Genomic DNA, 19,410 nt, shown 5'->3' on the forward strand with positions numbered 1-19,410 from the left:
ATTAAGCCAGACAGGGAAACACAACGACAAACCAACATCCCTGAATATTGATACAGAATTTCTCAACAAAATATTAGTAAACCAAATTCAACAGCATATTAAGGAATTATACATCACAAGTGGGAGTTATTCCTGGAAAGCAAAGATAGTTCAACATATGAAATTCAATCATTCTAATACACCACATTAACTGAATGAGCCACATGATCATCTAATTGATGAAGAAAAGCAGTTGACAAGACTCAACACTCTTTCTTGATTAAAAAAAAAAAAAAAAAACTTCAACAAACTAGAAATAGAAGGAAACTCTCTCAACATAATAAAGACCATATACGAAAAGCCCACAGCTAATAAGCCCACATATTTGATGGTGAAAGATTTAAAACATTTCCTCTAAAAAAAGGAACAAGGATGCCCATTCTTGCCACGTCTATAAACATGCCATTGGAAGTCCTAGCCAAAGCAATTGGACAAGAAAGAGAGATCTCAATAAAAGGTATCTAAATTGAAAAGTCATGTTTTGCAGAGAACAAATTTTTATGTAGAAAACCCTAAAGATTCCACACCAAAAAACCCCCAAAAACCTCAGGTTTTTTTTTTTTTTTTTAAGTAAATATTAACAGACTTAGAGGGAGAAATGGACAGCAATACAGTGATAGTAGGGAACTTCAATAACCCACTTTCATCAGTGGATAGATCACCCAGGCAGGAAATCAGTAAGGAAACATTGGACTTAACATGTTAGACCAGATGGTTAGTATCTTACATATCAAGAGAACTCCTACAGCTCAACCATAAAAAAATCAAATAACCCAATTCAAAAATGGGCAAAGAACTTGAGTAGGGGCACATGGGTGGCTCAGTCAGTTAAGCATCTGCCTTCAGCTCAGGTCATTATCTCAGGGTTCTGGGATCCAGCCCTGCATTGGGCTCCCTGCTCAGTGGGGAGCCTTCTTTTCCCACTCCCTCCGCCCCTCTTCCCCCAATCATGCTCATGCTGTCTCTATCTCAAATAATTAATATCTTTTAAAAAAGAACTCCAAAGATATACAAATGGCCAACAAGTATATAAAAAGATGTTCAACATCACTGATCATCAGAGACATGCAAAACAAAACCATAGATATCACCTCACACCCATTAGGATGGCAATATAAAAAAAAGTGTTGGTAAGGATGTGGGGAAATTGGAACCCTTGTCCACCGTTGGTAGGATTGTAAAATAGTATAATTGCTATGGAAAACAGTATGGGGGGGCATCCTCAAAAAATTAAAAATAAAACTACCATATGATCCAGCAATCCCACTTTTGTGCATATATCCCTAAGAATTGAAAGTAGGGTCTCGCCAAATGTCTACTGACAAAAATGTTGTATATACCTATGACAAAATAAAAGGGAATTCCTGTCACATGCTACAACATGGATGACACTGGAAGACATGCTAAGTAAAACAAGCCAATCACAAAAAGACAAATATTGTGATTCCCTTATATGAGGTATCTGAAATAATCAAATTCATAGACACACAAGGTAGACGGTGTTTATCAGGGGCTGGAGTGTGACTACCTATTTTCAATTCTTTTATATTCTTAGGAGTGGAATTGTGGAATCATATGCTAACTCTATGTTTAACTTTTGAGTAATAGCCAAACTGTGTTCCAAACCAACTGCACCACTTTACCTTCCCATCAATGTACAAGGGTTCCAATTTGTCCACCTCTGCATCAACACTTGCTATTATCTTTATTTTTTAAAGATTTTTTAATTTACTTATTCATGAGAGACACAGAGGGAGGCAGAGACATAGGCAGAGGGAGAAGCAGGCTCCATGCAAGAGCCCAATGTGGGACTCGATCCCAGAACTCCAGGATCATGTCCCGAACCAAAGGCAGATGCCCAACCACTGAGCCACCCAGGAGTCCCTATCTTTTTGATTAAAGCAATCCTAGTGGGTGTGAGGTGATAGGTCATTGTAGTTTTGATTTGCATTTCCCTAATGACTAAAAATATTGAGAGCATCTTTTCACGTGCATAATGGCCATTTGTCTTTTTTGAGAAACGTCTATTCAGATTTTCTCATTTGTAAAATGAGTTTATTATTAAATTATTAACTGGTTTTCATATATTCTAGAGACAAGGTCCATTATTTTTTTAAGTTAAGGAAATACCTGTTGATTTATTATATATTTTATATCACATTTCATTAACTTTCAAAATATTTTCAAGTTAGAATACATTCTTTTAAACACATGAAATGTCACCTTAAATATAAATTGCATATTTAAAAATCTAAAGCAACCACTGCTTTTTCAAACAAATATAGTCCAAGCCAAGGAGTGGGGGTATATGAGAATCCAAAGGTGAAAAGATTTACAAAAATAAATGCGAAATATGGACCTTATTTGAATTCTGACTAGAAACAAAACAAGGCAATTTAAAATACTGACTGGATAATTGCTAAGAATTAACATTTAAGTGGGTAACTGCATTGTGGTTATATTTGAGTCCTTATCTTTAAGATATAAATTAACTATGTGGGATAGTTGCAACTATTTTGAAGCTATGTGAGATTTGCTTCAAAATAAGTCAGGGTTGCAAATCAAGATTGGTCATAAATTGATCATGTTGAAGTAGGCTTATTATACTATTGTACTTTGTGTGTGTCTAAAATCTTTTTTTTATTGAAGTTCAATTTGCCAATATATGGTAAAACACCCAGTGCTCATCCCAACAAGTGCTCTCCTCAGTGCCCATCACCCAGTTACCCCATTCCCCTGCCTACCTCCCCTTCCGCTTTGTTCATTTGTCTAAAATCTTCTATTAAGCATTTTAAAAGCACTACTCCACTATGTCCACTATGTATGCACAAGTAGCTGGCAGCAACTAAATGATACCAACGGAATTTTTATAAATTTAAGAAATTCCCAGTTATCTTAAAGCAAAAGAGCTCTGGAAGACATATCTGTGCAGTGGAATGTTTATACAATGTCTTAAAATATTACCACCAGTCACAGGCTAAACTAGGTAGCTGTATAAATCATGACACAGAATAGCATCAATCATCAGCCCTGAGCACGACTCACCTAGCCACTACGTCTCCTCAGTAGAGTTCTAAGGGACCAGCACTCCCCCTAGAGGCTAGAAGGCTAAAACAACTTTTCTCATTGACTACAGAAATAACAACCTTCAATTAAGTACATGTCTATAGTAAGTAATTTTACAGTGATCCCTCAAGCCACCTTATACTCAAACTGCATATCCAATCTATGGACACACAGTTAGGACTGTGAGGTATCATTTGCACACTTAAAATACAGGCCCACCAGAATGACTATAATAAAGACAAGTATTCACAAGGATATGAAGAAACTACAACCCTTATGCACTGTGGCAGGAATATTTTTATATAGGACAGCCACTTTGGAAAAGAGTTTGGCAGTTTTTTAGAAAATTAAACAAAAGTTTTCCAACCTACCCAACAATTCACTCCTAGGAAGTTACTTACCTAAGAGAAAGGGAAACATATGTCTACACAAAGGCATATATGTGAATGTTCATAGCATCATTATTCATAATAACCAAAAAATATGAACAATCCAAATGTCCACCAACTGGTGAATAAACAAAATGTATATAGCCATACAATGAAATATTATATTGCAATCCAATGAACGAAGTACAGGCATAGGTTACAACATGAGTGAACCTCAAAAACATGCCCAAGAAGCTAGATACAAAAGACTTCATTCAAATTGTATGATTCCATTTATGTGTAATTTCTAGATGGGGAAAATTTATGAAACAGATAAAAGTAGCTGCCTGGGCAAGAGGTAGGAGAGGGAACTAACCACAAAGGACCATGAGGGGAACTTTAATGGGCTGATGGAAGCATTCTAAAACTGGATTATGATAATGGTTGCACAATTCTATAAATTTACGAAAATCATTGAGTTGTATGTTTACAATGGGTGAATTTTATCATGTGTAAATTATATCTCATTAAAGCTATTTTTTTAGGTACCATTACACCAAAGTCTTAGGAATGACTATTTTAGAGCTCTGGCGGACAGCCTATTCATTTCATAATTTCATAATTTCAGTAGAATGAGTTCTAACATACTATCAGAATTAAGAATATTATCAGCATTTGCTCAAAATCTAAATATGCTATTTTTAAAGGATTCCAAGTACATACATCTCTAAATCTTACTGATCAAGTATTATTTTTTTTAGCTATGTGTCATGTTATCTATAAGACAAATCATGGTCTTAGCCATTTTTCCCCTGAACATATGCCCTACACTATTCCTTTTTGTAAAAATCTTGTTTGGTATAGCCTCAGATTTCCATTAAATACAAAGTTTTCTTAGAATATTTCATAACTTGAACTAATTTTAAGTAAATATTTATATTGAATATGCTAAATATATCCATTCTAAATATCCTTTTTTGTTTTGTGTCATCATTAAGCCAGTCACATACTGCCTTTGGCAAGTTTCAAACTTGCTTCAAATCAAGCTTTGCTTTCACTATTTTGGCTCAAAATTCCTCTTTGCTTTAAAATTATTTGATGGATTCTTCTTTCAATGCACTGCTGTCTTCTATGATAAGACCTGTTTTAATTCTAATCTACACTCCATCTCTTACCATTCCACTGGAAAGTCTGCCAAAGTAGTAATGTTCTAAGCCAGACATTTAAGGGAAAAAATTCTCTTAACCAAACATTTTTCCCCAAACCACAGTTCATATGAAATGCCATTAACCTACAAGAGATAAGTAGAAAGCTATGGATAAAGTGGAGGAAGAGGCACTCCTGCTTGCTGGGACTCAACCTCATGGAATATAGCAGCTTCAATGTACGGCTTAAAAACCAACGTTCTACATTTCAAGTCACATTTCAGTACAGCACGAATACAAAAAAATTAAACTGAAAATATTTAAGCAATACTCATAAGAAAAATCTGGATATACTTAATTTAAAAATATACTTTTGGGGATCTCAGTTTTTAAAATGGATAATTATAAAATAATTCCCAAAATAATATCTTTAAAACTCCATAAAGACATTATTTTTGGGATCCCTGGGTGGCGCAGCGGTTTGGCGCCTGCCTTTGGCCCAGGGCGCGATCCTGGAGACCCGGGATCGAATCCCACATCAGGCTCCCGGTGCATGGAGCCTGCTTCTCCCTCTGCCTGTGTCTCTGCCTCTCTCTCTCTCTCTCTCTCTGTGACTATCATAAATAAAAAATTTAAAAAAAAAAAGACATTATTTTTTAGGAATTCCATCAACTACAAATGTTGTGTACCTTTTATCATAATTTCCTTATTTATGTCACATTTTAAAGAAAGATCAACCAAAGAAAAGCCAAAAGCCACATTAACACAGAACATTGAGCCTAGTGGAAAGTGGTTAAATGAGTAAGTTGGTCAGCAGGAAATGCCAATTACCCAGAAGGCAGTAAAAGAAAATAAGATGGCAAGAATACTCTGGTAAAATCATTTATGTATCTGTATTATGATTTTTTTAAAAAACCAGCACTACCTGCCTCCAGAAACAGATACAAATCAAGCAAATATTCAACCAAAATGGCCACAAATAAGGATGGATAAACCTGGAAAAGGGGATTTGCACTATTAAGAATTTTCAAGTTTATATTAACTACAAAATATAGACCCCTTCCCCTCAGAAATCAAAGGTAAAGATATCATGATATATAACTTCACCACATTTCTATAAAATAAAAGTAGAAATTATTGCTATATGACTGTAAAAATGGAGGCAAGTAAATAGTTTAAAATATACTCGTTTATAATCAATTAAATGATGAGCCATAATTTGAACCCTAATTATCACATTATGTAGAAATCACAATTCAGGTATTGTGTCCTCAGTTTTAAGATATTAGTTAAATAGTTCACATTTTAAAAACATTTTATCATTACATAATCAAATTTGATAAAATTTTATCAAAACATCTATGTATTCAATATAAATCATATTGTTAAAAGTATTATAAAGTAACATTTAAAGAAAACTGCTGAGGTGCCAAATAATTATTTTCTATTAAATATACAACTTAACATTTAGAACTATATAAATTAATTCTTGCTAAAAGTTGACTCAGGTTTACAAAGGCATACTTTGTGAACTCTAATATATTTCCCCAGCACCACTTTCCTTTTTCATTCCAAAATTCTTTCATTAGGTGTAACTTTCTTCTGCCATTCATATGTAAAATTACAGAAGTTTTACAATACGTAGTCTTAACATGTTTTTAAAAATCTAAGCAAAGTGCACATTAAACTAGCTACAACTACTCAAATTCCTTGATTATCATCAAATAAAAAATAGATGAACACTTCATTCGCTTAAATCTTTCTGAGGAAAAAAAAATAGTATAACCTTGCTTAAATAAAATTCCCCAGTAAGGGTATTATATAAAAAATTTCCCATGTTATTTTACTTTCGCTCATTAAAACTTTTTAAAAGTCTAATGAAGAACACACACTTATAATGCCATATTACACAACTACAGTACTGTTAATTAAATAAAGCAGCCCAGTATAGTTGTAAACATTTTAAAAACGTAGTAAACAAGACTTGGCATGTCTTTTCTTCCCAAAACTTGCCATTACAATGCTCTTTCCATGAATAATTATTCTTCCTGGAAAAGTTTAAGGTATATTTTAGTCTTTGAAAATATTACACTGAAATAATATGTGAAATGATTTAGTCATGGCAATTTCACTGAAGCTTTTATTGCCTCTGTTGGTAATATGACAGGGATTGTAAGAAGCACAATTGAACTTACAGAGATATGCAGATGATAGTCACTAAAGAGAATCTTGATCTCAAGTCTTTTTATATGTGGGCACTTCTAATTTTATACACTTTACTATTAAAAAGCATTACATTTTAAAATGTGTACCTGTATTGACATTTGGCAAAAAGAAAATTGTACCTGTGGTTCAATTTAAAACAAAGAATCAGCCTGGGGAGTTGACCAAAATGAAGACTGAAACACTAATGAATTAAAGCATTTCAAGTTGTGTGTGTGTGTGTGCGTGTGTGTGTGTGTGTGTGTGTGAACATGTATGTCTCTTCCAACCTGTCAATCTCACAGACACACTCACACACATACATGGCCATATGCGTATTTTTTTAGTATAAAATATTCCCTGTAACCAGACATTTATCCTCAAAATAATCACACCACATTAAACCAGTCTTCTCTTTTCAGCCCTAGTAATAGTATTGTTTAATTCTAAGATGCCGTCATAGAGTGAACAACCTTAACTTTTATGCTACATAATTATATTCAAAGCTTTATGTATTTTTTGTTTATAATTACACAGTAATTATAAATGTTTAGTACCAAAATGATGACAAACACTATTTTGTTGAAAAAGGTCTTGCATTTAAAAGGAAAAGTCTGTAAACCCAAAGGCACTAAGCCATGAACCAATATCAGACTTCTAAGAAAAACCATTTATATTGAAAAAAACAAAAAAAACAAAAAAAAAAAGCTAATGGGATCTCATTTTAAAACACAGCATACTCGAATTAATCAATCCGAAAACAATACCATAACTCAAAATCTTCAAGACAAAAAACAAAATAGTACATATATATATATCTTTTTAAATTTTTCATAATTGAAGTTCCTCTTTATATTTACAAATATGAAATCAGGAAATACTGAAAGCAGCAGGATTCTTTTCTTTTTCTTTTTTAAAATAACCAATTCCAGTAACCTGAATAGAAATTTTCAAAATATTCTTTTGGTAGAATTATATTCTTGAGTTAAAGTTATGATTGGAATATTAATATAGTATCTATGGGGTAAGCTCAATTTCAGAAATTACGTAAATAAAAAGTAGTTATAAGATGTCATTGTTTCTTAAAATCATTTCCACATCTACATAAAACATACTACTATTCTGAAGTACACTCCTTTGATAATTTTAACACAGGACCTTAGAGAGTTGCTTGCATATACAAAGCAAAATCTTGTCCTGCTAAACACCAAAGTCATCCAATGTATGAAATTTTACATTTTTTTTTTTACTTGCCTTACAGAAATGTTTAAGAAAGCAGTAAACTCTTCACGTGTCAGGAAGTTTAAAGAGAAATGAGGCATTTTCAGCATGAAAGCAGTTCATGGGTCTTGTAATGAAAAAAATACATACAAGATAGAATTCTGCTTTGATGTGAAAACTGAGCTAATTTAAACGAAACAAACAAGGTGAAGAAACTAAATAATTTACAAAAATAAAAGCCAGATTGGTATTTTGCATCAAGTACATGCTTGCTTGAAAATTTTTGCTCCTGAAGTATTTGGCAACCACAGTGATTAGCAGTTAAAGCAATTTCAACAAAATAAGAAGTCATCAAAAATGGACTATTTGTATGAATGCAGTACCTATAAGGATTGAACTTCATGGCTCATCATGACCATTTTCAAAATTTAATTCCTACTATCTTCTTATAAATTAAGAGAATTTCATTTGTGTTCCATAGTGTGCTGACAAAAACAAAAAACAAAACAAAAATAAACCCTCATGCCTAAATTTAGAATATTGTATTGTGTAGCAGTCTAAAACATTCAAAACAAATTAAATAGTTTAACTTATTCGACAGGCATATAAGCATTTGAAAATCATAATGAAATCCAATTATGTAGTGCATAATGTAGATAGGAGTAGAATCTAACATTATGCATTTTCTAAATAAAAGCTCCCTGTAAGACAACTATATATAAACATGGGTAAGATAAGTGCAGACTAGTTCTGTGGAACCTTTTGAAATCGAGGGTCTGAAACACAATATATTTTTCAGGTAGGCACACCAAGTTATCCTAAAAAATTTTCACGTTGGTTATTTTGACATCAGTTACTCTACTCACATCAACAATACATGTGATTTGCCAGGAAAAAAAAAAAATCCCCCAAACCAAAACACCATTCCAGATCCGGTACACTTTAAATATATCACTCTCATTGGAAGTGCTATCAGCATAGTCTTTGCAACTAGCCCAAAGCATATATTTAAGAAGTTTTTATAAATTGTTTGTGATGTTCATATGTTTAATTCTTATGCCAAACTGTTTTCTGATGAAGACAGCATTGTGCTTTATGCAAGAATGGAAACCTCAAAATAATCACCATAAAGCTTCTACGACTTATGGGAGAATAAACTAGGATGGTCCACAGATATAAGATGAAATCCACAATGTTGGAATTATAAATGTTTAGAGCGGCCCAGACTAGAAGACAAGCCCAAACCACCATTAGAAGAATGAAATACGATATGGTCCAAGATGTATCCTTAAAGTTTTGACACAACCCTCAGTCTGAATTGTGAGGATTGATCTTCAGTTCAGTCCAGCCAGCAGAAATTGACTGTGCAATTTTCCGTTGTATTTATTGTACAGACTATGTACATTCTAGAAGGTTCCTTTAGTGCTACACTGTTGTACTTTTTGTCCCAGCAATTTGAGGGCGTGCAAATTCCACAAAGTCATCAATAAGAACAGGCCATGCTCCTAGGGGGAAAAAAAAAAAAGTATGGGAACAAGGAAGCGAAGAAAAGCAGAAATAAACCTGACATTATAAAGAAAAGCCTTTACTTTTTAAAATACCTTCCCCATAACAGTTAAAGTATATCATTATAAATATTCCCACTGATAAGACTTTTAAAATTCTAGCTTTTTAGAGTTTCTACCTAAAATATGCTTTGTATTGTCCTTGCTCTATTATTCCAAAACTTGATTATCCTCTGAATAAAAATAACAACTCTTCTGGTAATCAATCAATAATATCATGGTTTTTTTTTTTCACGAAGGCCACTGAACCGGTAGGTAGCCTAATAAATAGCCATGCTGTAAGGGCACATGGCCAGCACTGACAGCATAGTTATGTAGGAGGAAAAAAGTTTCTAGGCATTCTGTGGCAAACTTAACAGGAGAAATCAACAGCAAGTATCAAATCCTATTTCATGATAATAAATTACTAAATGATTTTAAATTGCATATATGCATGCCTCTACACATCCACATGCCAACTTCCAAATTAGGAAGTTCTCCAGTTTTGTATAAGACCTAACAGAAAGCACAATTATCATCAATCATATACAGGATTAAAGATTTCTCACTTGTTAGTGAAGACTGTACATCATAATGAAAACAGAGGGAAAAAAATAATATCTCTGGTTAAACAGTTCCAGGACACTTTTAAGGAGGCCAAGGTCACTGGAGATTTTTCAAAGAGTACCTCTCTATTCAACAATCTCAAAAATGCATCCTGCTAATTCTCCAGCGGGGCTAGGTAAGGATGTGTGAGTAAATCAATGTAAATCACTGCCAATTTTAAAAAAAATAAAAGCACAGGTCCTGGTGGATGGTAATATCTTTTTACATACATGAAAAAATATCAGAAAAGAATTCAATTGGTGATCATTTACTGATCAGTAGGCAGCTGAAGTACATTTCAAACTTGACAGTCACTAAACTTGAGTTTACAATCAAGTTCATAGACAAGACAAACAGATATAACAGTAAAAAATACAAAGTACATTAAAAAGAGTAATGAGTAAACTGAAAATCTAAAACATGGATAAAAACTATTATTCAGGGCAGCCCCAGTGGCTCAGTGGTGTAGCACCGCCTTCAGCCCAGGGTGTGATCCTGGAGACTGGGGATCAAGTCTCATGTCGGGCTCCCTGCATGGAGCCTGCTTCTCCCTCTGCCTGTGTTTCTGCCTCTCTCTCTCTCTCTCTCTCTCTCTCATGAATAAATAAATAAAATCTTAAAAAAAAAAAAACTATCATTCATGCCTTTTTGGAAGACAAGATTCACTGCGTTGGTATTTAGAGAAAAAAATAATATAGACTGGTAAAGAGGATGAAGGCATTTTATACATCAGAAGAGCACAAATAAAAGGTCAGAAGACAGAAATCCAACTCCAAGAAAAGCAGAAGTAGACAAGAAGTTCAAGAGCGTATGAAAGAAGTAAAAACAAAAACACAATTGGTAAGACAAAAACTTTCATTACCTTCTTCATCATAATTAGACATGTCATCTGCAATCATTGTACTGAAGTCTAAAAGAAGATTCCAAGTATCTTTTGGTATTGATCGTTTATGATGTTCCTATTTTTTAAAAAAAACAAGCAAAAAACATTCAAATCACTAAAAAGAGTTTCAACACATCAGCCCAAATGATACTAAACCCAAGAATGCAAAACAACTTGCGTAATGAAATCTAGTAATCAAATTTCTCGTCTTATGTCCACTACATACTCTAAGATGAGTTAGTCATGCTTTAAAAAATGTTAATTTATCTTCAAAGTAAAAATGTAGAGAAAAGATAGAGCTGCAGAAAACATGAACTTACCAACAAAAATTTATTCCATAAGTCTAAGAATTTAAATCTTCCATTAAGCACTAAATTCCAGTAGGCAATGGCCATTTCTAGATCTGTAATATTAAAAATAAATTATGTATTTCAAATTCCATGAATATTTATCCCTGCAAAAAAAAAACCAGGTAAGACCAAAGATAGCCCTAAAAAAATTAAATTAAAAACTTTTTGACTACTTGTGTCGTAAAATTTTCGTGTACAGGTAAGACCAATGTTTGTATCCTGCCTGCCTCACCTTCAGGGCAAGAAGAATACACTTACCTCACAGGGGGTTTCTGAAGCCTACGTTAGATAATGTAGAGAAGGATACTTGAGTAGATGATCAGTATTAAAATGTTAATTTACATCAGCATTTCTCAACCTCAGCACTTTTGACTTTGGAGCCAAATAATTTCTCCTTGTGGAAGACTGTCCTGTATTTTATGACATTAGCAGCATCCCTGGCCTCTATCCACAACTCCATGCTACCCCCAGTGGTGAAAAACAAAATTGTCTCCAGACGTTGCCAAAGCTACCCTGGGGAGGCAAAACAGGCCCTGGTTGAGAACCACCAATGTAATGCAAAGGTAGATTGTAATGCAAAGGACTGCATTCCACAAAGAATGATCCCAATTTCAGAGTTACTAGGAATACTGATTTAAAAATTAATATTCATCAACTAAGATTTGCTTTTGGAAAAGTGTGATGATGATGTAAAAGGGCTATTTAACTGGGTTTGGAGCAGAGTGAAGCCATATTGCTACGTGACAGAGTACAATACCTGTCATGACAGAAAGAAAGAACTATGATCTCTTTCAAGGAACTAAACTAGTTAAGAAAGTACCAAGCTTTTATGAGTAAATATCCATCTCCAGGTTAGGAAAAATTGTATCCCAAGTAACTTAAAAGTCCTTTTAGATACAATCTCCAAACCACTCCTGATAACCTGAAGAATCCTCAGACTAGGAAAGACTCCAAAAAGACTCACATTGTACCTCAAAGAATAATATACAGGCCATAAGGCAGAAAATCCCCCTTCTTCACTGGACCTTCACCTCTTCAAGGATAGGAACTGCATGTCCCCAAACTAGCAAACGCAGTACGCATTCACAAACTGATGAATGAATGAACTTCCTACATTCCATGTGCAAATGCACTACTTACCTTCAAATCCATCATTATGTCTTCCTTCAAACTCAGTGGAAAAGATGTCACTTTTTTCTCCTATGCAAAGATAAGCCTAACACCACTGTTCTCAATTCAATACCATCCTGCCTCTTCAAGGAATCTTGTCTACTAATTAGTTTTCCTCTCTCCCTACATCTTCAACTCTGCACTGTCTTCCGGCTTTTGCCCTTTCATGAAGGAATATGCTCAGGTTACAGCACTTATCTTAAAAAAAAACTTTCTTGGATCTCTTATCCCCTTAACTAGCTACCCTCTTTCTCTTTCCCTTCACAGATAATCTTGAAACAGTACACGGAGTCTTCTACTTTCATACATAATATGCTCCTGAAAGCAAGTCTAAAAGTCAAATTCAGATCCCCAGATTTTAAGAAAACTAGAAATATGACACCAACTTCTAACATAATATCTTCTTAAGCTTGTGATCCTGAAGGCTCTATAGCTAATATTCCTTCCAGGTTAATTTTGTTCTTTACCAACTAAACATATTAATTGTCTGGCTCAGCACAGGACAGTGGCTGTTATTAGCATGCTTACTGACTTCCTTCTTCATTTTAAGTGTATTAAATTTATGAGAATAAGCTTATTACTAGTGCTAGCATTTTCTTCCTTTTCAATTAATTTTCACAAAATAAGAAACAACAGAGATATTCAAATAACTACAAACCAGGAGACACCTATAAATGCCCATTTGTCAGCTGATACACTAAAAGAATCTGACAAGGGTGGAAGTATATGTGTATGATGGTTGAAGGTTTAGGTTGTAAAAGAAGAGAATTTTTTTGTAACCTACATGTATTGCCCCATTTCCTCACCTCCCACACACTCTTTTAATTTTATAAACTAGCGTGTACCTCTGTCACTCTACTGAAAGTAATCTCTGCCAAATAAATACTTTTTATGTCCTTAATTTTGGTTGCCAAATGAATACTTTGATGTCCTTAATTTACCTGGCTCTCTGCCATCTTGGACAAAACTGAATACACCTCCTAGATGGAACTGTCACTTCTTTCAGCTTTAATTGATAACACTCTATTATTTTCCTCTGTTGTCTCTGGTTTTCTAACTGGCTCCCCTTCCTCCATTCATCCATTTGATGTTGGTATTCTGTGATACTGTATGTCAGCAATAACCATTTCTACTCCCTGCAGATTTTTTCAAACCCTTACCTTTTTTCACATCATACGCTCAACTGTCTTCAACAACTCCTAAATCTGAATCCTTTATCTCTATGTTCTAAATTCATGTATCTAATTGCCTAAGGACAACTTCAACTGGGTATCCATAAACAGCTCCAATTCAACAGAACTCAAACTGAACTCATTATCTTTCTCTACAGACTCGCATTCCTTCTCTCAATGTCCTCATCCTACAGTGTTTCTCAATGAAACACCATTGTGCGTTGTGAAGAATGCCACCTATGCACGGCAGGACATTTAGCACCCATCTAATACCAGAAGAAACCCTTAGTCATTATGACAATCAAAAAAACACCCCCATACATTTCCAAATGTCCCCTAAAGGCGTTCAGAATTGATAGAGAAACTCCTTTCTCCCTCATCACACACTTTCAGTCGAAGTGCTTTCATTTTGGCTTCTAAGTACCTTTAAATCTCTCTCCATCCCTACCGTCAGGACCAATGCTAGAGTCCTCTTCATGTCTAGCTAAATCACTGCAACAGCTTCATAACCAATCACTCTTCCTCTAGTTCTGACTCCACGCCTTTTTAAGAACCACAATGCTTTCTTATGGACCTTTCAGGCATTTATAAATTTGGTGTCACTTCATGTTAAAATTCTTCAATGATTAAAACAATGAGATTCCACTACACACCTTTTGAAATGGCCAAAATCCAAAACACTGACAACACCAAATGCTGGCGAGGATGTGAAGCAACAGGAACTCTCATTCACTGCTGGTGGGAATGCAAAATAGTATATCTACTTTGGAAGACAGTTTGGCAGTTTCTTACAAAACTAAACATACTCTTACCATATGATTCAGCAATCACATTCCTTGGTATTTACCCAAATGAACTCAAAACTTACATCCACACAAAAACCTGCACATGAATATTTACAGCAGCTTTATCCATAATTGCTAAAATTTAGAAGCAACCAAGATGCCCTTTAGTAAGTAAAGAGATTATATGAACTGTGGTACATCCAGATGAAGGAATATTCAGTGGTAAAATGAGCTATGAAGCCATGAAAAGACATGCAGGAAAACAAATGCATATTAATACTACCAAGTGAAAGAAAACCAGTCTGAAAAGGCTAATTCTGGAAAAGGAAAACTATGGACAGTAAAAGGATCAGCAGTTAGCCAGGGGTTAGGAGGGAGGAAAGGATTAATAGGCAAAGCAGAGGACTTTTAGGGCACTGAAAATTCTCTGTATAATGCTATAATGATGGATACATGTCATTATTACATTTGCTCAAACCCACAGGATATACAACACCAAGAGTGAACCCTAATGTAAACTTAAACTTTGGGTGATAATGATGTATCAATATAGGTACAACAGTACAAAATGTACCACTCTGGTGAGAGATGTTGATAATGGAAGGAGCTATGTATGTGTAGAAGCAGAGGGTACAAGGAAAATCTGTCTGTACCTTCTACTCAATTTTGCTGTAAACCTAAAACAGCTCAAAAAATAAAGTCTATTAAAAAGAAACTTTTTTAGGGGCACCTGGGTGGCTCAGTCAGTTATACATTTGCCTTCAGCTCAGATCATGATTCCAGAATCCCAGAATGGAGCCCCACACTGGAAGTCTAAAGGAAGTCTCCTTCTCCCTCTACCACTCACCTTGCTTGTGCTCACTCACTCTCTATCAAATAAAATCTCAAAAAAAATTTATTTTGTTCTGCAATGATCTTCCTCTGCTCTAAAGGAAGTCTCCTTCTCCCTCTACCACTCACCTTGCTTGTGCTCACTCACTCTCTATCAAATAAAATCTCAAAAAAAATTTATTTTGTTCTGCAATGATCTTCCTACTGCCTTCTGATAAAATCTACACTTCTGGTTAAATTAACTTACAGTTCCTCAAAGGTGCTATGTCTCTCACCTCTGAGCAATTGAACTTACTAATCTTTACACCTTAGAGATGGCTTCTTCTTCTTCTTCTTTTTTTTTTCTTTTTTTTGGCCTTGAAAACATACTTATTCCTCAAGGCTCAAAAATTAATATTTGTGAAGAAAACCGTTGCAAACTCACCCAGACAGACTTAAGATGCTACTGACTTCATGCTCACAGAGTAAGGAGTCAATAAATATTTTTGAATGAAAGAGGAATAGTCAAAAAGACTTACTAAGTTATAATTAAGAGTTGAAATGCAGGGGCACCTGGGTGACTCTGCTTGTTACAGATCAGACTCTTGGTTTTGGTTCAGGTCATAATCTCAGGGTCCTGAAATTGAGCCTCACCTCAGGCTCTGCACTCAACAAGAAGTCTGCTTGAGATTCTCTACCTCTGCACCTCTCTGTCCACCCCTCTCACCACTCCAATCACTCATATGCCCATGCATGTTCTCTCTCTGAAATAAATAAATAAATAAATAAATAAATAAATAAATAAATAATTTTAAAAAAAGTTTGAAATGCCTAAGATTGTATAGGGATAGAATGTCAATTACCACAAACATAGGAAAAATTGCCCTTTAGAAAGAAATGTCTGAGTGACAAAGAGAAGAGTCTAGCTAGAGAGAAGTCGTTCAAAAGGTTGGACTCTTAAATTCCAATTCTACCACTAGTTAAGGAAACTTGGGTAAGTGAGTTCACCTCTCTATAATTCAATTTAAAATAACAATAACAAAATATCAGAGAGGGAGACAGAACATGAGAAACACCTAACTCTGGGAAATGAACAAGGGGTAGTGGGGAAAGGGAGGTGGGCGGGGGGATGGGGTGACTGGGTGACGGGCACTGAGGGGGGGCACTTGACGGGATGAGCACTGGGTGTTACACTATATGTTGGCAAATCTAACTCCAATAAAAAAAAATACTAAATAAATAAAATAAAGATAACAGTACCTATTCTCACATGGTTGCTGTAAAGATTAAACAAGTTAATAGACATAGAACATTTAGAACAATGGCCGGTAAATAATATGAGTCCTTACTATCATTGTTATTATTAACAATTTTAAAAATTATTATACATTCTGAAGCAGTATTGGAAAAGAGACAAAATTCAACAATAAGGTAACAAGTGGCAACAACAGTTAGAATAAGTAGAAGGATAATATAGAGAAAAAGAGACTAGCAAATAACAACATTGCCTAAAACTGAGATACTTACAGAATGAATTCTTATGCCCTTATAGTAAAATTGAAAATGTGAGGCAATCCCAGTGTCAAACAAAATTAACAAGGGCGATGTGGGATTTCATAAAAGGTGATGAATTGAGTGCTGAATGAACATGGAAATGAACTGACACTGGATTCAAATACTGTCCTTAAGGGAAACAAAATGTTGCCAACTCACTAGGGAGGATGGAATGGTGATTAATATTCCTATTCACAATGTCTTCATTTACTTAGAAACATCTAGTTTGCACAATTATATATATATATAATATATAAAATATATATATAAAACACAAAGATTGTTGGGTCAGAAGATCTGAGACTGAGTCCCAGGTTCTCCCAACTCGAAAAGTTATGTGACCTTAGTAAGTCAGCCTCTCTAATCACAAATTTTTCCATCTTTACAACAAAGAGGATAATAGGTTTTTTACTTAGCTCAAAGGGTTGTTACAAGAGTCAAATGGGATTACACAGGTGAAAATGCATTTTAAAAACACTCTCTAAAAAAATAAAAAATAAAAAAATAAAAAAATAACTCTAAAATTATTTTTAAATATTAAAATAAATGTTTAAATAATCTTAACATTTAAAAAATCACTGCACAGGTATGATTCTAGCTGAACCACAGTTCACAAGAAAATAACTTATGAACTTTAGTCTAATCAAAGTTTGGCATGGTCCTAAAAATGACATGGTTGCTACAGAACAAATATAATTTTTGACCAAACAGAATGAACAGTCTTACAAAAAATAACAGACTCCTGGTGTTCTACATTAAACAGCCTCCTTCTGGAGAATTATGTTCAGCTTTAAGAGCTCTATTTTGAGAGAATCTGAGAAATTGGAAACGTGCCTGGGAGGAGAGAGTAATAGGAGTAAGAAAGGTCTTCTCAAATGAAGAATAGTTAAAATAATGGGAATGCTGACCTGGAAAACAAAGGAGAAAGGGGGAAGTGACAGCACTCTCTAAATGGTTAGACTTCTTCCGTGCTGCGGTGGTGGACAAATAAGAGCAGCAGAAGTTACAAAGACAGAGATGTTCACTTCATAAGGAAGAAGTGTGTGATAAGAAGTAGGAGTATCCTGTGACAAGAATGGACCGCTTCCTACAACAATGTGTGTTCAATCCCTGTATGTTCAAAAGTAGAAACTAAATGAGCACCAGCTACGGATGCTACTTTGGACAGGTTAGACAACTTAACGAAAAATTCCTTTCAAATTTAAGACTCAGAAGACTATCAGAAATGCCAGGTGCCTGAAGCAGACGGTGATAGTGCAAGCACCCTATCCTGTTGTCAAAGGAAATCGGGTTATAGAAAATGAGAAAATATGGAAAACACTAGCTCTCATTATAACTAGCAGAGCTATTTATAAATAAACCACAGTGCTGTCACTGTCGCTCTGCCAATTTGTTTTGGGCCTCACCTTCTCTCCTCTGATCTTCTAATTCCTCTCTGCCAAATACTGTAATTTAAGAGCCCTGTGAGCCCTTAGAAAGGCTGTCAAGAAAACGGTTTTCTTTTTAATTAAGTTCTTCAACTAAGCAAGTCATTACATTTCCTGACACCCAACACCAATGCAAAACAAAGGGAGAAACTAGGATTTGTCTTCCTATTATGCTTTTTTCTTTTCTAAATTAAGATTTTTTTTTAGTTTTAGCCTTACAGAAAAATTGAGCAGAAAGTACAGACAGTTCCCGTATACCTCCCCACATGTACAACCCCCCCACCCCCCCTGCTCTGTTTCCACTATTTTTAACATCTTGCTTTAGTGTGGTATGTTTCTTACAACTGATGAGCCAATATGAATATACTACTATTATTAACTGAAGCCCATATTTTACATTAGGGCTCACTCTGGGATGTGCATTCTATAAGGTTTTTTTTTTGTTTGTTTTAGAAAAGTTTTTTTTTTTTTTTAAACAATTTCAAAACTGTGGTTAAATACACAAAATTTATCATCTTAACCATTTTTAATTGTACAGTTCAGTTATTATTAGGTACATTCACACTGTTGTGCAACCAATTTCTAGAACTCTTTTTTTCATCCTGCAAAACAGAAACTCTATACCCATTAAACTATATTACAATTATTAAGTTCAGTATTTATTAGACAATAAAATAAATTTTTAAATCTAAGTCTGTACAATCTTTTTTTGCAAGTTTCTCTATAATCCAAAATTCCAATTTACTATCATGTTAATATATCCAATTATCTAATAAAATTTTAATTTTGCTTTATTTTCACCACATATAAGGACTAAGATTCAATATCAAAACTATATATTCACCCCAAAATATTTTTAGTTTTGTGCTTCAATAAGGGATAGGGATATAACTAAAGAAATAGATTCAGCCCATTTAAATCAACATTTTATATTCATAACATTTTGTTTAATCTTATCAAAATATTATACTACATTTCTAAACACAACAAAAATAATTTTAATGTACACATACATAGTCAAAAATTTTAATCAGTTTTTATTTGTGGAAAGGAAGGAGGAAATTAGGA

At 34.3% G+C, this 19,410-nt stretch overlaps 1 protein-coding gene across 13 annotated transcripts in view; it reads right to left on the reverse strand.

Moving 5' to 3' along the window:
• Window positions 1–6,744: 6,744 nt before the first annotated feature.
• The window catches only part of DCUN1D1 (defective in cullin neddylation 1 domain containing 1), a 35,249-nt gene continuing 22,583 nt past the window's right edge, over window positions 6,745–19,410 (reverse strand). For 8 of the 13 annotated variants that reach the window (XM_025451199.3, XM_025451201.3, XM_025451202.3 and 5 more), the window contains exons 5-7: window positions 11,395–11,477; window positions 11,054–11,150; window positions 6,745–9,546 (exon numbers count right to left, since the gene is read on the reverse strand). In XM_025451199.3, the coding sequence (XP_025306984.1) occupies window positions 9,467–9,546; window positions 11,054–11,150; window positions 11,395–11,477 (260 nt within the window). In that variant the 3' untranslated portion in view covers window positions 6,745–9,466. Of the gene's footprint in view, window positions 9,547–11,053; window positions 11,151–11,394; window positions 11,529–11,682; window positions 11,938–14,419; window positions 14,502–19,410 lie in introns of those variants that run through there. The other 5 variants (XR_007408216.1, XR_007408214.1, XR_007408215.1 and 2 more) reach the window with 5 other exon arrangements.

Source organism: Canis lupus, chromosome 34 (genome assembly GCF_003254725.2).
Source record: "Canis lupus dingo isolate Sandy chromosome 34, ASM325472v2, whole genome shotgun sequence".
Taxonomy (NCBI): Eukaryota; Metazoa; Chordata; class Mammalia; order Carnivora; family Canidae; genus Canis; species Canis lupus.